Here is a 24,479-nt window from a genome sequence, read left to right as displayed (position 1 = left end):
CTTTATGATATTGGAACAGCATGAGCAATGTAGACATGGATATGTGCCATTACGTCTTGTTTGTAGGAAACTTTGTCTAGATATTCTAGTGAAACTACCAACATCGGCTCGGATAGGGCGATCACGAATATTAGGGGATCTCTTTGAACACATCATCAAAGGATGTGAAAACTCTTCAATCTGATGGTAGGCAGTGTGTAATGCTGGCCATTGTTTCCGGATAATTTGTTATAATTTTGGCACAATGGGATGATAAGTAAGGACTAATGGTAGTCTAACCTGAGTAGTTTTTTCAGTTCTTGTGTTGTCTCTGTTGTATGTAATTTTTCTAATTCTTGTGACAGGAGTGGTAATGGGTAGCCCCTCTGTGCAAATTTCTTGGACATTTGTTGTAACCTAGTTACTTTGGTATTGTTATTGGATACAATCCTGGAAATTCTCATGAACTGGGATTTTGGTAGTGAACATATTGTGTTTCTAGAATGACTACTCTTGTAATGTAACAGTCCATTTCTGTCGGTTGGTTTAGTATAGAGGTCTGAAGTAAGATATCCCTCATGATCCTTTATGATGGTGGTGTCTAGAAATCAAATGCTTTCCTTGTCTGAATTTAAAGAGGCTCTGTCACCAGATTTTGCAACCCCTATCTGCTATTGTAGTTATGCAAATGAGGCTTGCAAAAATCCAAGTGGGTGTGTTTAAAAGTAAAAGTCCAAGTGGGCGTGTATTATGTGTGTACATCGGGGCGTTTTTAATACTTTTACTAGCTGGGCGCTCTGAAGAGAAGTAACATCATCTTCTCTTCAGAACGCCCAGCTTCTGACAGTGCAGATCTGTGACGTCACTCACAGGTCCTGCATCGTGACGGCCACAACGGCACCAGAGGCTACAGTTGATTCTGCAGCAGCATCAGCGTTTGCAGGTAAGATCGATCTTACCTGCAAACGCTGATGCTGCTGCAGAATCAACTGTAGCCTCTGGTGCCGATGTGGCCGTCACGATGCAGGACCTGTGAGTGACGTCACAGATCTGCACTGTCAGAAGCTGGGCGTTCTGAAGAGAAGAGGATGTTACTTCTCTTCAGAGCGCCCAGCTAGTAAAAGTATTAAAAACGCCCCGATGTACGCACATAATACACGCCCACTTGGACTTTTACTTTTAAACACACCCACTTGGATTTTTGCAAGCCTCATTTGCATAACTACAAAAATGGTCATAACTTGGCCAAAAATGCTCGTTTTTTAAAAATAAAAACGTTACTGTAATCTACATTGCAGCGCCTATCTGCTGCAATAGCAGATAGGGGTTGCAAAATCTGGTGACAGAGCCTCTTTAAAGTGAATTTAAGTTCTACTCTAATTTGATTAATGTAGTTTAGAAAGATTCCTAAGGACTCTTGGGGGCCATCCCATATGCAAAACATGTCATCAATGTATCTGTGCCAGCATATAGCATGTTGTATGAATAAAGAATTGTTGTATATATGTTCTTCCTCAAAGAGTGCCATATATGCATTGGCATACGGTGGTGCTACGTTGGAGCCCATAGCCGTCACGCAGATTTGTACGTAAAAGTCATCTCCAAACAAAAAGAACTTCTCATGTAGAATAAATTCTAGTAATTCAAGACAAAAGGATATAGAATCTGTTGTCATTGATATTGATTTAAGAAGATGTGTAGTGGCCTGCATTCCCTTTTGATGAGTTATGGAGGTGTAAAGACTATTGACGTCTAGGGTTACTAAGATACAAGATTAATCCTCGAAAGTTCCTTAATTTTTTTGTAAAAAGTGGCCCGTATCTAAGATGAAGGACCATGTTGTCTTGATGAGGGGAGTAAGTACTTTTTCTAAAAAGATTGAGATTGGCGAGAGAATAGAGTTGGTCGAAGTTACTATGGGTCTACCAGGAGGATTCTGTAGGGATTTGTGGATTTTGGGTAAAATATAGAAAACTGGAGTTATCGGGTGGGGATTTTGAAGAAATGTAGATGTCTTATCGTCTATTGTACCTCGACCCGTGTAATCTTCCAGAATAGTGGAGATTTTCATGCGGATTATGGGTGTTGGGTCATCAATGATTTTTTTGTATGTACATAGATCGGATAGTTTTCTCTATCTCTGATATATAATCTTTTTTTTGTCCCAAACCACTATAGCCCCTCCCTTATCAGCCGGTTTGATAATGATTTCCTTGTTTGTGCTTAAGTATTTAAGGGCTTCAGACTCCATCCTAGATAGGTTATTTTTATATGGGTATGAGCCTAGTGTGTACATATGTAAAAAAGCTTGAGTATCTCTTTCAATTAATTCTATGACCGCCTCGGTGGCATGATATGTTCTTGGTGTGGAGAAGTTACTCTGGTTACGTAAACCTAGTTGTTTAATTGACAATGGTGTCTGGACTGTGGTGGAAATAACAGGATTAACAGTGACTTCAGAAAGTCCAAAATGAGTTTTTAGTCTAAGGGATCTGTAGAATCTATTGAGTTCCTGTTCTAAGATAAAAGTATTACAGGGGGTAGTGGGGCAGAAGGATAAACCTTTCTTTAGGACTGACCGTTCCGCAGCGTTCAGAGTATGGGAGAAGATGTTGACTACCAGGTTGTTTTCCTTACCTGGGACCTAGTCTGTATTCCTGTCTCGCGGTTTCTTCCTTCCCTCTCCCCGCCCTTCGAGTGGGGTGCCTCTGCCCCTTAGGTTCCCTAAAAACCGTTGCTGGCGATATGATGTTCTCTCCACAGATGTGTCGCTCGCTGTTGCCGGGGACATATCCTCTGCGTGAGCGCCAGAAATTGGAGGATTCTTGCCATCTGTATACTAGATTATTATGGTAATAGTTAGCGTCCATTTGGAACTTCTCTCTTTTCCTCAACTCGATTTCTTTCTTGTATTCTTTAATGGTGTTATCTGCATGAGTCTTCAGAGTTTCCCAGTCATTACTAGATAAGGAGGACGATAGTTGTTGCTCGAAGGTCTTGATCTTTTCTGTAGATTCTTTGATGGATTTCTGTAAGTATTCATCTGTTAATACAATCAGGTCTAAGGAACATTTATTAAGGATTTTTTTAAACTGTTCACAGTAATGTTAATCCTCTGAAAATGTTTGTCTCAAATGACTATGTAGACCCTGAGGGATTCTATTGAAGCAGTGATATTCTGCCAGAGTAGTAGAGTGTAGGTCTTGGGAAGTATGTTTATGCAATTCCTTCTCGTAGTCCCTTTTACGTAGCTCTTGTGGTGGAATCCGAAGGAAATCTCCAGAATTCGTTACTTGTGATAATATAGACGTAGTCGTCAATTGATCGTAGGCAAATGATTCTGACGTCATTTGGATGTGAGTGCAACTTATCAAGTATCTATTAAACAAAATATGTAAAGATGCACTCCTAGATGGATTGCGTTGGTGCTATACAGGTTCAGGTTTGGAAACCCACACTAGAAGTCCATAGAAAAACCCAAAGCACTCTAGGAACACTGGAAATATTGATTTTCAAAATTGCTTTATTATATTCCAAGTAATATTTTTTTAGAACAAGCGATTTTCTTTAGACATTTCGGCCTATCCAAGGCCTTTATCACAATCGCTATAAGAAATAAAAGAACAAATATTCATAACATACACTACCGTTCAAAAGTTTAGGGTCACTTAGAAATTTCCTTATATTTGAAAGAAAAGCACAGTTTTTTTCAGTGAAGATAACATTAACCCCTTCACGACCAGCCCACGTAGATTAACGGGCTGCCGTGCTGGGCTTTTGTCCTGCAGCCCGTTAATCCACGTGCTGTCAGAACAGAGTGCACAGCGCTCTCCCTGTGCTACTAGCAGCCTAAGTGCTGAGAGAAGACATCAGGACCGGATTGGTGTCGGTCCTGATGACGTGATCACCATGATAAAGCTATCATGGTGCTCACAGCAAAGTTTGTTGCAGCAATAAACTTTCTGTGCTGTTTGTTACAATGTTTCTCCTCCCTCCCTGTCAGATTGTTCTGAGACAGTGGGGGAGAAGAAGCAGCACTGAGCAGCTGCTGTGTGTCTCCTATAAAGACACACCAACTGTAAAAAAACACACAAAAACCACCTCCACATAGATAGTTTAGTGTAGGCAGCTAGTCATAGTTTAGGTAGATAGTACTCAGACTAGGACAATTAATTAGTAATCAATTAGGGCTTATAATGTGTGTGTGTGTGTATATATATATATATATATATATATATATATATATATATAAAAATAAAATCATAGATATATATATATTTATATATTGTGTGTGTATGTATAATATATGTGTATATATATATATATACACATACACACGTCTATATTATAAGGGTATGTTCACACGCTGAGAGGCAGTTACGTGTGAAAAGACAGACTGTTAACAGCTGCCTCGTTTCACTCGTAAATGCTCCTCCTCGCATTTTGCGAGCCGTCTGAGACGCTCGTAAATCTTGAGCTGTGCTTCATTGATTTCAATGAAGAACGGCTCAAATTACGTGGCAAAGAAGTTCCCTGCACTTCTTTGCCGAGGCAGTCCATTTACGCGTCGTCGTTTGACAGCTGTCAAACGACGACGCGTAAATTACAGGTCGTCTGCACAATACGTCGGCAAACCCATTCAAATGAATGGGCAGATGTTTGCCGACGTATTGGAGCCCTATTTTCAGGCGTAAAACGAGGCATAATACGCCTCGTTTACGCCTGAAAATAGGTCGTGTGAACCCAGCCTACATATATATATATATATATATATATATATATATATATATATATATACACACACACACGTAATATATATTATATAGAGACATATATTTGAAATTTGTTAATACTAAAAATTAATAATTAGGGATGTTATGTATCTATATCATCATATAGATATATACGTACATGTAATATATACGTATACACACATATACTTATATAAATCTCCATATATTTTACACGTCTGTAAATTCTAAATACATTGATTCATTGTTAGGCTGTGTTCACACAGAGTTTTTTGCAGGAGGAAAAGTCCTCCTGCAAAAACTGCTCCAGATGTTTTTTGCACAGTGGTTTGCCAAAAACTCGTCAAAACACTCGTCGAGGTGTTTTTTTTACCCTTCTGACTGATTGAAATGGGGTTTTGGAGGCGGAAACCGCCTCAAGATAGTTCATGTCGCTTCTTTTTACCGCGATGCGTTTTTTTTGCTCACGGTAAAAAAGCTCGTCCAACTCCCATTGAAATCAATGGGAGACATTTTTGGGCAGTTTTTGACGAGTTGTTCATAAATTTATTGATCAATGGATTAATGGACTTTTTCTTTGTTACTTTTATTAAAACTGTTACAAAAAATAATTAAAAAAAAAAAATACGTAAAAAATGGCACGCAAGTTATATACCACTGAAGAGGCATTTGCTCTCTTGAATTCTGATAGTGAATGGGGTCAATTTTGGGGGGTTTCTGCTGTTTTGGTCCCTCCAGGGCGTTTCAAATGGGACATGGCACAGAAAACCATTATAGCAAAATTTGAACTACAAAACCCAAATGGCGCTCCTTCCCTTCTGAGGGCTGTAATGTGTTCAAACATAAGTTTATGACCACATATGGGGTATTGCCATAATCAGGATAAATTTCTTTACAAATGTTGGGGTGCTTTTTCTCCTTTATTCCTTGCAAAAATTAAAAATGTCTATGTTTCTTCAGAAGAAATGTAGATTTTCATTTTCACAGACTAACGCCAATAAATTCAGCAACAAACCTGTGGGGTTAAAATGCTCACTATACAACTAGATAAATTCCTTGAGGGGCTTAGTTTCCAAAATGGGGTCACTTTTTGGGAGTTTCCACTGTTTAGGTAGCACAAGACCTCTTCAAACCAGACATGGAGCCTAAAATATATTGTAATAAAAAGGAGGCTTCAAAATCCACTAGGTGCACCTTTGCTTCTGAGGCCGGTGTTTCAGTCCATTAGGACACTAGGGCCACATGTGGGATATTTCTAAATACTGGAGAATCTGGGAAATAAATATTGAGTTGTGTTTCTCTGGTAAAACCTTCTGTGTTACAGAAATTTTTCTATTACAAATGAATTTCTGCAAAAAAAAATTACATTTGTAAATTACACCTCTACATTGCTTTAATTCCTGTGAAACGCCTAAAGGGTTAAGAAACTTTCTGAATGCTGTTTTGAATACTTTGAGGGGTGAAGTTTTTAAAATGGGGTGAATTATGTGGAGTTTCTAATATATAAGGCCCTCAAAGCCACTTCAGAACTGAACTGGTCCATGAAAAAATAGGTTTTGGAAATTTCTTGAAAATGGGAGAAATTGCTGCTAAAGTTCTAAGCCTTGTAACGTCCTAGAAAAATAAAAGGATGTTCAAAAAACTATGCCAAAATAAAGTAGACATATGGGGAATGTTAACTAGTAACTATTGTGTGTGGTATTAATATCTGTTTTGCAAGCAGATACATTCAAATTTAGAAAAATGAAATTTTTTGCACATTCAGTAAAAATTGGTGTTTTTCCACAAATAAATACTGAATTTATCGACCAAATTTTTTCACAGACGTAAAGTACAATATGTCACGAGAAAACAATCTCAGAATCGCTTGAATAGGTAAAAGCATTCCCAAGCTATTACCACATAAAGTGACACATGTCAGATTTGCAAAATTCGCCTGCGTCCACAAGGCCAAAACAGGCTGTGTCCTGAAGGGGTTAAATTAATCAGAAATACACTCTATACATTGTTAATGTGCTAAATGTCTGGTTTATAATGCAATATCTACATAGGTGTATAGAGGCCCATTTCCAGCAACCATCACTCCAGTGTTCTAATGGTACATTGTGTTTGCTAACTGTGTTAGAAGGCTAATGGATGATTAGAAAACCCTTGTTCAATTATGTTAGCACCGCTGTAAACTGTTTTGCTGTTTAGAGGAGCTATAAAACTGACCTTCCTTTGAGCTAGTTGAGAATCTGGAGCATTACATTTGTGGGTTCAATTAAACTCTCAAAATGGCTAGAAAAAGAGAGCTTTCATGTGAAACTCGACAGTCTATTCTTGTTCTTAGAAATGAAGGCTATTCCATGCGAGAAATTGCCAAGAAACTGAAGATTTCCTACAACGGTGTGTACTACTCCCTTCAGAGGACAGCACACACAGGCTCTAACCAGAGTAGAAAGAGAAGTGGGAGGGCCCGCTGCACAACTGAGCAACAAGACAAGTACATTAGAGTCTCTAGTTTGAGAAATAGACGCTTCACAGGTCCTCAACTGGCAGCTTCATTAAATAACACTCGCAAAACGCCGGTGTCAACGTCTACAGTGAAGAGGCGACTCCGGGATGCTGGCCTTGAGGGCAGAGTGGCAAAGAAAAAGCCATATCTGAGACTGGCTAATAAAAGGAAAAGATTAATATGGGCAAAAGCACACAGACATTGGACAGAGGAAGATTGGAAAAAAGTGTTATGGACAGGAAGGCTATCACTCCATTTTGCAACACCATGCCATACCCTGTGGACAGCGCTTGATTGGAGCCTATTTCATCCTACAACAGGACAATGGCCCAAAGCACACCTCCAAATTATGCAAGAACTATTTAGGGAAGAAGCAGGCAGCTGGTATTCTATCTGTAATGGAGTGGCCAGCGCAGCTGTTGTGGGAGCAGCTTGACCGTATGGTACGCAAGAAGTGCCCATCAAGCCAATCCAACTTGTGGGAGGGCCTTCTGGAAGCATGGGGTGAAATTTCTCACGATTACCTCAGCAAATTAACAGCTAGAATGCCAAAGGTCTGCAATGCTGTAATTGCTGCAAATGGAGCATTCTTTGACGAAAGCAAAGTTTGAAGGAGAAAATTATTATTTGAAATAAAAATCATTATTTCTAATCTTGTCAATGTCTTGACTATATTTTCTAGTCATTTTGCAACTCATTTGATAAATATAAGTGTGAGTTCTCATGGAAAACACAAAATTGTCTGGGTGACCCCAAACTTTTGAACGGTCGTGTATATTGTCCGTTACTGCTTTTTTTTTTTGTCTCCTAGCAACCAATATGTAAAAAAAAAAAAAAGTGGACCACACTAGGACAGCATACGTGTTTTTCATGTTTTGTTTTTTTTTGCACGGACCCATTGACTTGAATGGGCAAGTCTAGTGCAAGAATTAGACCAAAGTAGTTCATGCTGCGATTTTCTCTGCACGGACCAACAGTTCGTGTGTAAAATCAGACCTGTGAATTTGGCCCATTGACTTTAATGTGTCCGTGTTCAGTTCGTTTGCTGTCTGTACTACACTTGGACAGCACACGGACGTGAACAACACTGATCTGAATAGGCCCTAAGTTTGACTATCTGCTCAGCACATTAGGGTTCAGTTCCCCTCCTCAGCAGGTGATAAGAGCAGGAACATTGTTCATGTATTTTTGAAAATCTTTTTTTCAAATTTAGATGTAGGGGAATTGTTTTGAAGAGGTTCGTTCATTGTTCTTGTACTCACCGCTATTATAGAGTGATAAATCTTTCTACCTGCGGCTGTCTGCCTAACATCTACCCACATTCAAATATTAGAATTTTAACCGCCTCCTTTGTTATTCCTAGCTACCTATATGCTGTGGGACAGAAAGTCTGGAAACGATGGAAGAAACGTTACTTTGTCCTTGTTCAGGTTTGTTTAGTGAATGGACTTTTTAATTATCATAACATAAATGTAAATATATTTTTATGTTAATGTACTACATGCTTACATTAGACGTTCTCATAATATAAATGATATAGGTATATAATATCCCTTTGGCACAAAAAAGTTCTGTAACTTATTTATAAGAAATAGTGTAATGGTGGTCAAACTTGCATCATTACATTTTGTTTCATATTAATTTATGCAGAATTTTTTTGGGCAATGTACGCATACCGAGTCATTTGCCTTATTAACGAAAAAAAAAAAAAAAAAAAATGTTGTTCTGGAACTTTGACCTACAAACTTTTAACAGTTGTCTGTCCTTGGGAACCAGCATATCATACTTGCTAGAAGCAGGTGGTTTATGTGATCTTTAACAAAGTTTTAATAGGGCTAAAACTTGATTATAAACCAAATAGTAGTTACCTTTCCTAAGTTATTCTGTGCTGTTTCCCGCACCGCCTGCCCCCAGTAATCTGTCTACAAGCATATGCAATGATGTGACGTTCATGAAATATCACTTTACATGATTGCAGCACCAAATCACCACTGAAGGATGTGACGTCCGCATGAATGTCATAGCAGTGGGTCTCGATTTGGCTTCTGCAATCATGTGAAGTCTGATTAACGTTCTCATTGGACCAGGGAAAGGTGAATCCGCTGGCACCTAATTACTAATGAAATATATTACAAATTGGTACATTTTCGAGTTTTAGCACTATTACAACTTGGTTGTATAGTCCAGAAAAACCCCTATAAAGTCTTGGTATTGTTAGAGATTTTATGACCGGTCTCCCTTTAAACAGGTAAGCCAATACACATTTGCTATGTGTAGCTACAGAGAAAAGAAAGCAGAACCCCAAGAGCTGATGCAGCTGGAAGGATACACGGTGGATTACACGGATCCTCAGTCAGGTACCTTCATTTCTCCTGAAGTCAACTGTACTGGATTACTCTTGGTGACATTTGTAATCCTGTATATTACATGCATGTGATAAAATAGAAATATGACTTCATTATCATTTTCATTCCTAACTTTAAACCAACCACAGCCCGCAGAAAATAAATAAAGCTGGGAAAAATATTTTCTTCCAGTCCCCAAATCCTAATTCTCCTAAATCTCTTTGTCTCCTTGAAAATGAAACAAAAATTAGAGAACATAGTTCGTACGGTTGAAAAAAGACACATGTCCATCAAGTTCAACCAAGGGATGGGAACAGGGAAGGGAAAATTTCTACACATAGGAGCTAATATTTTTTTTTTCTAGGAAATTATCTAAGCCTTTTTTAAAGCCATCTACTGTCCCTGCTGTGACCAGCTCCTGCGGTAGACTATTCCATAGATTCACAGTTCTCACAGTAAAGAAGGCTTGTCGCCTCTGCAGGTTGAACCTTTTTTTCTCCAGACGGAGGGAGTGCCCCCCTGTTTTTTGAGGGGGTTTTACTTGAAACAGGATTTCACCATATTTTTTGTATGTGCCATTCATATATTTTTATATAAGTTAATCATGTCCCCCCTTAGTCGTCTTTTTTCAAGGCTAAATAGGTTTAGTTCTTTTAATCTTTCCTCATAACTTAGATTCTCCATGCCCCTTATTAGCTTCGTTGCTCTTCTTTGTATTTTTTCCAACTCCAGGGCATCCTTTCTATGAACCGGTGCCCAGAACTGAACTGCATATTCTAGATGAGGCCTCACTAATGCTTTGTAAAGTGGTAATATTACATCCCGGTCCCGCGAGTCCATGCCTTTTAATACACGACAATATCCTGCTGGCCTTTGAAGCAGCTGATTGACATTGCATGCTGTTATTTAGTTTATGATCTACAAGTGCACCCAGATCCTCCTCAACAAGTGACTCCCCAGTGTAGCTCCCCCTAAGACATATGATGCATGCAGGTTGTTCGTACCCAGGTGCATAACTTTACATTTATCTACATTATACTTCATTTGCCAAGTGGATGCCCAAAAACTTAGTGTGTTTAAATCAGCTTGCAATTTACAAACCTCTTCCATAGACTGAACAATACTACATAGCTTGGTGTCATCTGCAAAAATACAAATAGTGCTATTAACAGTTAAAAAATAGTGTTCCCAGCACGGAATCCTGGGGTACACGACTTATAACCGGTGACCATTCAGAGTAGGAATCATTTACCACAACTCTCTGGATATGGTCCTTGAGCCAATTCTCAATCCAATTACAAACTATACTTTCTAAACCTATAGTCCTTAATTTACCCATTAGATGTGTATGAGAGACAGTGTCAAATGACTTTGCAAAGTCCAAAAACACGATATCCACAGTGGCCCCTCTGTCTGGGCTTCTGCTCACCTCTTCATAAAAGAGATTTGACAACTTCTGTCCTTAGTAAAACCGTGCTGACTGTCATTTGTAATACTATTTTTTGTCACACAATACTGTATATAGGCCCTCAACATCTGTCATCAAATTCTTTTAGTGGACCTGAGTTTTACCCTATAACAGTAGAAGCATGATTAAAATATTTTTGACCTCGACAATACAAAATTTTGGATCCTCCTCCCCGCTCATAATTAATCTAGGGAGCACAGGTGGTGAAAAGGGGATAGCTCACTGGCTATACTACCTGAATTCTTTGACAACACCCCTAAAAATTTAGGCTTGTGGTTAATAAACGTTATATCCTGGTAGCCGGGGATGGCTTGAAGTAGTAGTTGGGTGGAATAGGCATCCAGGTAGAACTACATTATTATTCAGTGATTCTAGTAACAAGGATAGAGATGTAACAACCACTTATTTATAATCTGGAAAAAGATGTTTGTCTTCATTAACCCCTTCCCGACATCTGCCGTATATATGGTCTGGTGGGGGGGTATGGAGCGGGATCCATAGAACGAGCGTGTCGGCTGTATCTTACGTTTGACACTTTAAGTGTAATTAATGGGATCCTACTCATTTAACCCCTTAGATGCTGATAGTGATCATGGCATGTTAATAATTAGAAACAGGGGGACGGCCCCCTGTAACGTTGCCCCCCCCCTACGACGTAATCGTGAGGTGCCGATGTTTGGCATGGCAGCCAAAAAGTAACACCAGAATCGTGTTTTTTTGGTCACTAAATTTTTGACAAAAAATTGAATAAATTGTGATCAATAAGTCTCATGTACCCCAAAATGGTACCAATAGAAAATACAGCTTGCTCCACACAAAAAAAGCCCTCATAATGCTCATTTTACATAAAAAAGTTATGTTTCTCAGAATATGGTGACAAAACACAAATTTAGTTTTTTTACAATTCGTTTTTTTCTTGTAAAAGTAGTAAAACCGAAAAAAACATATACATTTGCGATCACCGTAATCATATTGACCCATAGAATAAAGTTAACATGACGTTTTTTACTGCACAGTGAGCGTCGTAAAACTGAAACCCCCAAGAGATTGAGGAATCAGTTTTTTTACCTATTTCAACCCACAAAGAATTTTTCTCCAGTTTCCCACTACATTATGTGGACCAATAAATCTACAATTTGTTCCGCAAAAAACAAGCCCTCATACAGCTATATAGAGACGGAAAAATTAAAAAGTTATGGCTTTTGGAAGGTGAGGAGGAAGAAACGAAAGTGAAAATCCAAATAATGGCTGTTTTAAAATGGTTTCATTCCTTGGTTGTCATTTGGTTGTTTATTCATGTTTTTTTTCTGTATGAGCCCTCTGAAAAGGCTAATTATTTTCTTTGAGTGTATTTTTTTTAAAATATAAAATGGTTAACAAGGATTAAAATGTTATAGGAAAATCATGCATTTTAGTGGATTTTATTTTTAGTGTTTTTTTTTGTTGAAATGTTAATAGCAGACATTTCTTGCATTGCTTCATGTTGGCAGGTCTACAGGGAGGTCGGTGGTTTTTCAATGCGGTTAAAGAAGGGGACGCAGTGATCTTTGCCAGTGATGATGAACAAGACAGAGTACTGTGGGTACAGGCAATATACAGAGCAACAGGGCAATCTTATAAACCCATTGCTTCAAATCATGCGCAGAAATCAAATCCCAAAGGAACAAATGCTCATGTGGAGCCATCTCAGTCAAGTAAGATATTCTAATAATATGACAATTGCCCACCGTATCATGTCTGCGTAGTAACCCACAGCCGATTTATGTTCTTCAGAAATGCATTCTAGCATTTAAAGAGGCTCTGTCACCAGATTATAAATGCCCTATCTCCTAGATAATCGGATCGGCGCTGGAATGTAGATAACAATAGTGGTTTTTATTTTGAAAAACGATCATTTTTGAGCAAGTTATGAGCAATTTTAGATTTATGCTAATTGGTTTCTTAAAGACCAACTGGGCGTGTTTTTACTTTTGACCAAGTGGGCGTTGTACAGAAGTGTATGAGGCTGACCAATCAGTGACCAAATAGTGAGCAATCAGCATCATACACTTCTCATTGTTCCAGCCCAGCTTCTTTCACTGCACAATTACACTGTGCTGTGGATTATGCTGGGCTGGAACAATGAGAAGTGTATGACGCTGATTGCTCACTATTTGGTCACTGATTGGTCAGCCTCATACACTTCTGTACAACGCCCACTTGGTCAAAAGTAAAAACACGCCCAGTTGGTCTTTAAGAAACTAAATCTAAAATTGCTCATAACTTGCTCAAAAATGATCATTTTTCAAAATAAAAACCACGGTTGTTATCTACATTACAGCGCCGATCCGATTATGTAGGAGCGTTTTTTAAGTCCATGGGTGCATGCAAATCACACACCGCACACGGATGCACATCCGTGTGGAGTGCGTGATTTGCACATCAATTAAATTGAAAATAATAATAAAAAAAAAAAGATGTGCTTTGCGAGTGCGTGAAAAACGCATGCCACTCGCAAAGCACACTGATGCATAACGCAACAAACACGTACCAGGTTCACACACACGTTTTCCACGCGCGTGAATCTTATACACTCGTGTGAATGTAGCCTTAGGTGACTACATAGTTTATTTATATCATCAGTCTAATACAGGGGTAGGCAACATTTTTGCATGGCGTGCCGATAAAAAAAATCAAAGATGAAGTGTATTATGCAAACATGAAAGTCATAGAAGACAAACTTACCACGTATGTGACATTTCAGTGTGATCTTGTCCCTGACGTACTTTGCAAAGATGATCCATCTATGGTGTATACGAGGCTACTGAACACTAGCTAGAGGAAACTGCACACAAGAGAGACTGCAACTACTGAATACCAGCTTGGGGGGCTGCACATAGGAGAAACCGTGGCTACTAAACACCAGATTTGGGGGTTGCACACAGGATGGACCGTGGCTACTGAACACCACCTAGGGGAAACTGCACACAGGAGAGACCGTGGCTACTAATCCCTAGATTTGGGGGGTGCACATAGGAGAAAGAGCTGCCAACTTCTGCTAACTTTTTATTTTACAGAGCAGTTACTGAAGTCCGTCCTTGTAGCGCTGATTACCGGGAGATAGCAGCGCTTCATTATGCGCTTGGGGAAGATAAACACCAGGATAGAGATTAGTGCTGCATTGTGCGCTTACCAAGTGTTCAGTAGTGACTAACACAATGAAGCACTGCTCTCACACCTAGTGATCAGCTCCTCTAAGCACATAATGAAGCACCGCTCTCTCCCCCTGTGTTCAGCCCTTCCAGGCACACAATGGCACTGGAGAGGGATGTGTGCCAGAAATCCATGCCCCAAGTGTCGACTGTGGCACCAGTTGTCTAGTAGGAACAATCAGGAAAGGAAATAAGAAAAAAATGACAAGTGGTTAAAGGGTAACTAAACTCTCAAAAAGCTTTTGACATGTCATAGTGACATGTCAGAAGTTTTGGTCTGTGCGGGTCTGAGCACGAAGACCCCTGCCGATGGCTAAAATGAAGCTGCAGAAGTGCTATCGTTTCTGATATGGCTTTTCTCAGAAAACGCAGAGCAAGTGAGAAAGTTTAGTTACCGAAAAGAGGCCCAGAATGAGTGGCTAAGACCAATGTTCCTAAGGCCTCATGCACACATCTATATTCTGGTCAGTATTTTGCTTCAGTATTTAGAAGCCAAAATCGGGAGTGGATCCAAAACACGGAAGATCTTGCAAATCTTTCCATTATAGGTTTTCTCTGCTTATGTTCCACTACTGGTTTTGGCTTCCAAATACTGACGTGTGCATGAGGCTTCAGTTATGAAATTGTCTAAGAGTAGTCCAACCATGTCTGCCATACCTTACGAAACAATTCATTTTTGTCAGTTACCATACTGTGTAATCGGTCGTTTACCATATTCCGATTAAGTTTAGATTTAACTAAGTTTAATGAAACTGTAGTTTTCTATAAAGTGGCTTTCACAATTTTGGTTTCTTAAAATTTGGAAAGAGATAATACTCCTGGGATGGTTCAATTTAACAAAGCCTGGGTAGGAGACTATCGCTGATAAAATATGTTTTAATCTAATAAATTAATTAATCTAGGTCGCCAAAAGCGGCGTACTTTGGGACAATCCCACCATATATGCAAAGAAGTCCCTATACTTCCCCTAGTCTTAAAACATAATGGTGAGGAAGAGGTATACATTTTCGCTACTCTAAGGGCTCATTCAGAAGAGCGTGATACTCGTCAGTGTGCTGTCTTTTGAAATAACCGACAGCGCATAGACCCATTTATTTCATTGGTGTTATTCAGACATGCGTGAGTTTTCAAGGAGCGAGTGTCCGCTGAGTGAAACTCACTGCATGTCCTATATTCGTGCGTATTTCCACACATTGTTGCCTGTTGAAGTCTATGGGTGCGTGAAATACACGCACAGCACACAGACGACATCCATGTGCTGAACGTGATTCGCGCATCAGTTACTAAGAAATGCAGAGAAATTAAAAAAAAACAAAAAACCAGTTCTTGCACAGATGGGAAACACGCATGCCACACGCAAAGCACACTAATGCCAATACTCAACGCACACTGATGGCATATGGTCATGAACTGCTGGAAATACACTGCGTATTTTACGTGCGCAAATCAGACACGCTCATGTGAATGAAGCCTAACTATTACCAAATAATGTCGCAGAAAAACTTTATAGTTGACTTTCACCAAAAACCTATATATTGCAATTGTTGCCGTTCTTTTCGCCATAGCCTCACATTTTTTCTAAGAAAAGGTTTTGGAGAGCTCCTTTTTTCAAATGGTCATGCTAGGGAATTAAATTATTGGAGATTCTACGGATATATAAATTTTTAAAAGAATATGGTGACTATTAGAAGAGTGCAGGCACAAGCCCTCATAATGGGAAGTAGACGGTAACATCTCTAGACATTGACTTCACATAATGGACAAAATTATATATCTCATTATACCTTACCTAAATACCTCAGTTTCTGGGATTTTGTTTACAGCTCAATAAAACTCTTTAGGGCGGATTCCAAGTCTTGTTTTGTTTTGTTTTTTAAGTCACAAATGTGATATAAGTTTTTGTTCATCCACCACTGCTTGAAAGCCTGGGACAAAATAAGGAGTTTTAAAAAGACGAGCAGCGGTTGTATCCTGGTATAAAAGTTTTTATCCTTTTTTAACCTCTTAAGTACGTGGCCTATTTTGGACTTCAGGATGCATCACCATTTTTCCAATCTGACATGCCAATTTACACTCCTCAACATTGAAATTGCAGCACTAAGAAGGGCAAGCCGTAATGTTATCGCCAACTTGTTGCAAACTGAGAGGGACAGAATCCTTGAACTAAGAGTCCTTGGTTTATTACTCCGGCAGATCGGCCTAGGCCAAGATGTCAGCACTGTTCAACGTTGTGTTTCCCGGAGGTGAACCTCTGCACGGACGGATCGTCTGATTGGAAGAATGGCGCGTAGTGATCCATTCTGTACTGCAATGGAAATTGGACGTCACATCCCAAGCCTAGGACGGCAAATAGTGTTGACACAAACCATCAGAAGGCTTTTGCACGACATTGGGCTAAAAGCCAGACGTCCAGCTACAGATTCTCTATTGACCACAAGCCACCGCTCTCAAAGGCTTTCACAGTGCACAGGAAGGCTGGAATGGAGGTCTATCCTCGTCAGAGATGAGTCCCGCTTTTGTCTCAGATGGAATGATAGCTGGAGATTGTGTTTCCCACGTGGTCCCCAGACCAATGAAGATGCCTTCACAAAGGAACGTCACATCGGGCCAACTCCATGGATTATGGTGTGGGGTGGCATAATGTACGGTAGCCGAACCCCTCCTGTCTTCATTTCAGGGACACTAACAGCTCGGCATTACATTGATTTGGTCATGGAACCAGTTGTATGGCCATTTCTCCAAAGTGTCATGGAAGCCATTTTTAAATAGGACAACGCCAGGCCATATGTTGCTCGTGCTACTGTGAGCAGCTTGCGTTGCCTAAACGTGCTACCATGGCTTGCAGCATGTCCGATCGAGCACATCTGGGACGTCATTGGTCGTCAATTGCAAAGGGTGCTGCCTGCAGCCAATCTTGATGATTTGCGTGCCCTAGTGCATTGAGCAAGGCATAACATTCCTCAGACAACCATGAATAATCATTCATAGCATGCCAAGGCGTGAAAGCATATGTATTTCTGCGTGTGGCACTGATACTCGATACTGAATAAATCAAGAAGTTTGGAATATTTTGTTTCCATTTTTTTATCATTTGCATATTAACATTATCGATTTTGTGATTTTCACAATTCCAAAGCCGTGTAGTTTTGTTTGATGTATTAATGGTATTTAAATGTATAGTGTGGGGGCATATGTCAGCTGTACGGAGTACATCAGGGCATATTAATGTGGTAATAGACTTGGAATGCTTTTACTTATCCAAGTGATTCTGCTATTTTTTTTTTCTTGACAAATTATACTTTAACTTGGTGGCAAATTTTTTTCAATATCTTTTCCCTTTATTAATAAAAAAAAATCCCAAATGTTAATTTTTTTTTAAGCAGTTTTCTAAATTTGGAACCCTCTGCTTCTAAAATGGACAATACCACACAAATTAGTCAATGAAATTAGGTTTACCATCTATTTACAAGTAATTTTTTTTCATTTAATTAATTTTTTTTAGGATGTTAAGTCTTATAAATTTAATAGCAGCTTTTCAAATTTTCAACGAAATTTGCAAAACGTGTTGGCCACTTATTCTGCTTTGAAGTAGCTTTGGGGTGCCTATATACAGGGCTGGCCTTAGGCTAGATGGCGCCCCATGCGAAATTCTTTCAGCGCCCCACAGTATAATACCCTATATAGTGCCCCCACACAGTATAATGCCCCTTTAGTGCCCCCAATACAGTATAATAATAATATTTAATAATATAATATATTATAACCCCTTCAAGGACACAGTATTTTGTCCCATAATTGTGCCCACACAGTATTATGCCCCCTGTAGTGCCCCATACGCAATACAATGTCCGCTTAGTGGCCGCCACACAGTATAATTCCCCCCTCCCCTGGCTGCCACACACAGCCCCCCATTGTAGATAGTGCCCCCCGGGAGATTGTGCCAGACAGCCTCCCTGTAGATCGTGCCATAATCCCCCTACCTCCTCCCTGTAGATAGTGTCATACAGCCCCCCACCTCCCCCTCATAGACCGTGCCCCCCCCCCAACATTTTTTTTACTCACCTAGGCCACTTTCCCATGGCAAACTGAGCTGTTCCACGACGGGATCCTTTCATAGGCCGACGTGATCCTGTAGCCTAGTACAGAGTTTCCCAACCTTTTTGGACTCGAGGCACCTCTGGAAAAAAAAGAATTCCTCAGGGCACCCCAACCAAAAATTGTTTCCAGAAAGAAAGAAAACTGCTAAAATCAAGCACTACTCTCTCTAGGGTATATTCACACTGCGTTTTTTGTAAGGCAGAAAAAAAATCTGCCTCAAAATACTTTGAGGAATTTTGAGCCAGATTTTTAATTGACAGCGTTATTTGACGTTATTTTTGCGGCTTTTGGTACGCTTTTGAATCTAATGCAAAAGACGCAGGGAAAAAAGCACTCCAAACGAGCACCACAGGTGTTTTCTGCCTCTTATTAATTTCAATTGGAGGTCAGAGCTGGAAACCACTTGAAGACTCACAGTAAAATGACCAACAGCCCGCCACTCACAGTAAAATGACCATCAGCCTGCCACTCAGCGTAAAATGACCATCAGCCCCCACTCACAGTAAAATGACCATCAGCCCCCACTCACAGTAAAATGACCATCAGCCCCCCCACTCACAGTAAAATGACCATCAGCCCGCCACTCTCCCTAAAATGATGATCAGCCCACCACACAGACTCCCACTATAGATAGTGCCTTGTAGGTAGTGCCACACAGCCCCTTGTAGGTAGTGCCACACAGCCCCTTGTAGGTAGTGCCAAATAGCCCCCTGTAGATAGTGCCACATAGCCCCCTTGTAGGTAGTGCCACATAGCCCCCTTCTAGATAGCACCCCCTTCCTGTAGATAGCACCACTGTAGCTCCCTGAAGGAGCGGAATCCCGCTGTGGCCGGGGATTCCACTCCTGGACGGAGCGCTTGATGGTTCTGTCCATATATGGACACAGTGACATCAGGGGCAACTCCTCAAGTGGAATCCACATCCACAGCATTGCCGACGCTGGGACCAGGGATTCCACTCGAGTATAAGTCCCTGACGTCTCTGTCCATTTATGGACAGTGACGTCAAGTGCTTCTCGTCGAGTGGAATCCCTGGTCACCGCGTCGGCAACGGTGTGAACGGGGATTCCGCCTCAGGAGTTGCCCCTGATGTCACTGTCCATATGGACAGAGACATCAATCATTTATGGACAGTGACGTCATGGGCTTCTCCTGGAGTGGAAACCCTGGCCACACCGGGATTCCGCTCCTTCTGGTAGCTACAGTGGCGATAGCAGAGCAGGGAGATACCTCCCTGCTCTGCTATAGTATTCAATAGTATCTGCGTCCAAAGGACACATACTATTGAATGTGGCGTCGCTACCGGCTATGTCTGCTGCAGCGGTAGCGACTCCACTGAGAAAAGAAGCGCACGGGGTGGAAAGGCAGCTGCTTAGCCTGGGCACTTCTGAAACAAACAGGGGAAGGGAGCCAGCGCAGCCCCCCCCTTCCACCTGCTGGAGTGATGCGCCCTGTTAGGAGGTAAATAAATCACCCCCCTGTCCCTTATCATGTGATATGACTTAATCATGGAACACTTAAGTAGCTGAGATATATGCAAACCGGTGATAAGCGAAATTATCACACAGCCCAGATGTACATTTGGACAAATATCAAAGAGCCAGCGACTAACGATCCGCCATCCCCCTTACAACGGGAAATTGTTAATCTATAGGTGGCCTATCCACCAGCAGAATCGCCGGAGCCAAACCTGGGGACATCCAACCAAGGGGACCATAGGTCTTCAAATTTGGCAGGGGTACCCCTTTTGTCATATACATACTTTTTCCAATCGTAGCATGGTGTTAACTCTTGTTTTAAATACAGAAAGGTTGGGTGGTTCTGTAGCTTTCCAATGGGATGCAATTAGTTTTCTAGCCTGATACAGAAGGCTACCTTACCGCCAGTCGCTGGCTCTCCGTCACAGGTAGTTTAGCAGTATGGCCCAACATACATATCACCGGAGCCAAATCCATAGCACAGTCATAAATTTGATTAAGGAAGTCCACCATATCCCTTCAAAACCTATTCAACCTAGTGCAACTCCACATCACATGTATCAGGTCTGGATTCAGCTCACTACATCTATGACATGAGGAGTCTGGCCTATAGCCCATTTTATAAAGCAACAATGGGGTTCTGTAAACCCTATGCAAGAGGTATAGTTGGGAAAGTCTGTACATTTCACTCAAGGATGTCTTAGGAACCTGTCCCATGACCTCTTGCCAGACCTCCTCTATAGGACACACGTCACGTTCCCATCTCTGTTTTAGAGAAAGTGGCTGACCTTTATTGACGGCCTCAAGGAGACATTTGTAAAATAATGAAATAACTCCCTGGAATTCTAGCGCTAATCTGAACACCCAGGTATTTAAAATGAGGAGCAATCTGTAGCCTCTCCGTTGGCAACAGGGAGTCAGCCTGTTGAGATCCCACGAGAAGAAGAGAGGATTTAGTCCAATTAATAATGAGACCATACAGCATTCAATGAGACAGGCCAGTCATTTAAAAACAGCGACATGTCATCTACATAGAGGACAATTTTTTCATGGAGCACCCCGTATTGGAAACCCCTCACCTCATCAGCCTTTCTAATAGCTGTCAAAAGCATCTCGATGGCCAGGGCAACTAATAGGGGTGAAAGAGGGCAAAGGAATCAGAGATCAACCCATTAGCCTTAAGTCTAGCCCTGGGAGAATCGTACAGAAGCCGAACCCACTTAACAAAGATGTCTCCAAATCCAAGATATTTCAGAGTGGCTCAGAGATACTTCCATTCAACAATGTCGAAGGTCTTAGCCGTGTCAAGTGACGCCACTGCCTTAGCACCCTCAACAGATTGTGTCATCTGAAGATTTAGAAACAGTCTCCTAAGGTTAACAGCCGTGGACAAATTTCGCACAAAGCCCGCCTGGTCCTGATGTACCACTTTAGAAATTATACGGGATACTCGATTAGCCAGGAGTTTCGCTAGAATCTTGACGTCAACCGTTAATTGGGATATCGGCCTATAGGAGTCAGGTTGTCGGACATTCTTACCGGGTTTGGGAATTAAGACAATAATAGCATCCGTCATGGATGTTGGGAGACGTCCCAGAGAAAAGGCCTCTTGATATACCTCAAGTAGTTGTGGTAACAGCTAGTCTTTGTATAATTTAAACACCTCCGATGGAAGGCCTACCACCCAAGGGGACTTATCATTAGCCATGGAGGCAAGGGACTTCTCAAATTCAATCAGTGTAAGCGGTGCATCCATCTCGGTCGTGTCCTCCAGAGATGGAGAGGGCATATCTTTTGCCACATATTATGCTGGAAAACTGTAAAAAACTCTTTGTGGGGTGGAATGGAAAAAAAACAAACGCTATTCCACTATTGTTTTTCATTTTTATAGCATTGACCATGTAATAAAAACGATATGTTAACTTTTTGTTCTGTGGGTCAATAAAATTTACAAAGATACCAATTTATTTTTTTTAATTGCATGCTGGAATTTCAGAGGTACTGTCACGATCACAGGGTATGTGGACCCACTAGGCCGCCCCACCGTAGCAGAGAGGCAGCTGGCCCAGTCAGTCTATACAAGAGTCTCTAGCAGTTCGTAACATAAGGGTACCTGAGATAGTCCAGACACTGGCCGACGTTTCAGCACGATTGGAGGTGGGTGCAGCAGGTTGCACCAGACGTGGCAGGCGACACTGGATGTGGCAAACGACCACAAGTACAGTATGACACGACTCCAACACTAATAGGCACAAGAACACAGCACAAAATACAGGATACAGGTAGCAGGGCACGGGTAACAACAGGAACGGGAAAACACGGGACCATTTGCAAGACTGACATGGGATACACTAACATTGCTCAGGCAAGGATCAGCTGGGCAGGGCCCATCTTATAGTCCAGGAAATCATGGGCAGTTGATGATTATTTCCAAATGTGCGTGCGCTGGCCCTTTTAAGGCTGGGCACGAGCATTCCCGGCACACCCTACGGGATACAGCGGACCGGAGCGGAAGTGAGCGCTGGCGTCTACTGTGAAGGAGATTCGAGCCAGCGCTCACAGATCCATGGCTGCAGCCGTCGGGGGGGGGGGGTGAGTAAACACGACGGTCCGCGGCCGTGGACGATCCATTATCCCCCCTCTTATGCTCCCTCTTCTTGGGGCCAGAGAGAGAGGAATTTATTAATTAGAGCAGGGACACTGAGATTCTCTCCCGGCTCCCAGGACCTCTCCTCAGGACCAAACCCTCTCCAGTCCACCAAATAGAAAGCCCTTCCTCTTACCCTTTTGCAGTCCAAGATCTCCCTCACCTCAAACACATCAAATGAACTGTTGGGAGCAACTGCGGAACTGGAAGTCTTACTGTAGCGGTTCAGGACCACTGGTTTCAGGAGGGACACATGAAAAGAGTTGGGGATTCTGAGGGTAGGAGGTAGCCGAAGCTTATAGGAGACTGGGTTTTGGGTTTATCTGTTGCAATATCTCAAAAGGTCAGAGGAACCTGGGAGCAAACTTGTATGAAGGCACCTTTAAACGAATGTTTCGTGAAGACAGCCAGACTTTGGTACCTGGAAGATACTGAGGTGGCTCTCTTCTTTTTATATCCGCTTTTCGCTTCATGCGATCGACTGCCAGAAAAATAGAGGACCGGATCTGTTGCCAGATTTGCAGAAAGTCCCCAAATGCAGAGTCAGCAGTGGGTACCTGAGATGTAGTCGACACAGGAACAGGGACTCTACGATGTTGACTATACACAATATAGAATGGTGTGGAAGTGGTTGACTTATTGTGTGGTTGTTATACGAGAACACGGCCCATGGAAGAAGCTGTACCCAGTTATCATGCTGCAAGGAGATGAAGTGGCAAAGATATTTTTCATGATCTGGTTGATCCTCTCGACTTGCGCATTGGGCTGGGGGTGATAGGCTGAGGAAAAGTCTAATCTCACATCCAGGAGTTTACAGAGGGCTCTTCAGAATTTTGAGGTAAATTGAACCCCCTGATCGGACACAATATGAAGGGGCAAGCCATGCAAGCGGAAGATGTGCTGAATGAAAAGACTCACCAGTCGGGGAGCAGAAGGTAGGCCAATCAGCGGAATAAAATGTGCTATCTTCAAAAACCGGTCCAACACCACCACCCAGACAGTGTTGCTTCCTGCTGTGGGAGGAAGGTCTGTAACAAAGTCCATCGCAATGTGCTGCCAGGGGACACTGGGTACAGGCAGAGGTTGGAGCAGGCCGGCAGGCTTGAGGTGAGCAGCCTTGTTAGAAGCACACACCGTGCAGGAAGAGACAAAGTCCACAACATCTTTGGGTAGCGTCGGCCACCCGAAGTGACGAGCAATCAGGTCTTGGGTCTTACGAACACCAGTGTGCCCAGCCAGTTTAGAGCTGTGTCTCCATCTGAGAATTCTTCTCCTGTCTGCCAACCGAACAAAATTCCTCCCCCGGAGGGATGTCTCTAACCTTAAAAGAATTGGCAGAAACAATGAAGGATGTGTCTGATACTTTGAAGGGAATCCACCGTGTCGTCCATCTCAAATGACCTGGACAGGGCATCGGCCCTCACATTCTTGTCAGAGGGACGTAGTGGAGCACACATTGGAAAAGGGTGAAGAACAGCGACCATCTGGCTTGACGGGGGTTCAGCCGTTGGGCCGACTGGAGATAGGTAAGGTTCTTGTGGTCGGTGTAGATCAGGATGGGGTGAGCTGCACCCTCTAGCAGATGTTTCCACTCATCCAGAGCCAATTTGATCGCCAGTAGCTCCCGATCCCCAATAGAGTAGTTGTGCTCTGCAGAAGAAAAAAAAGTCTCGAGTAATAGCCACATACTACTGCCTTTTCTTTGGAGCTCCTCTGGAACCGAAGTGCACCTGCACCAACAGAAGAAGCGTCCACCTCCAATTAGAACTGCCCAGACACGTCAGGATGATGGAGTATCGAGGCTGAAGTGAAGGCTTTCTTGAGGCTAATAAATGCAGATTCTGCCTCTGAAGTTCACACCTTGGCGTTCACACCCTTCTTGGTAAGGGTAGAGATGAGTGATCAGAAGTTTGGGATAAACTGCCCGTAGAAATTGGTGAATCCTAGGAAATGCTGTATGGCCCTTAAGCCTTGATGACATGGCCATTCCAGGACAGACTTCCGTTTCTCAGGATCTATCTTGAA

General features: G+C 41.8%; 1 protein-coding gene across 11 annotated transcripts in view; it reads left to right on the top strand.

Annotated features, from left to right (window-relative positions):
* The window catches only part of CADPS2 (calcium dependent secretion activator 2), a 616,089-nt gene that overhangs the window by 223,173 nt on the left and 368,437 nt on the right, over nt 1-24,479 (top strand). For all 11 annotated transcript variants that reach the window (XM_075857164.1, XM_075857163.1, XM_075857166.1 and 8 more), the window contains exons 9-11: nt 8,591-8,657; nt 9,476-9,584; nt 12,531-12,734. In XM_075857164.1, the coding sequence (XP_075713279.1) occupies nt 8,591-8,657; nt 9,476-9,584; nt 12,531-12,734 (380 nt within the window). The remainder of the gene's footprint in view (nt 1-8,590; nt 8,658-9,475; nt 9,585-12,530; nt 12,735-24,479) is intronic.

This window comes from Rhinoderma darwinii, chromosome 3 (assembly GCF_050947455.1).
Source record: "Rhinoderma darwinii isolate aRhiDar2 chromosome 3, aRhiDar2.hap1, whole genome shotgun sequence".
Taxonomy (NCBI): domain Eukaryota; kingdom Metazoa; phylum Chordata; class Amphibia; order Anura; family Rhinodermatidae; genus Rhinoderma; species Rhinoderma darwinii.
Note: the sequence above shows the minus strand (reverse complement) of the source record. Positions and strands in the feature narration are given on the sequence as shown.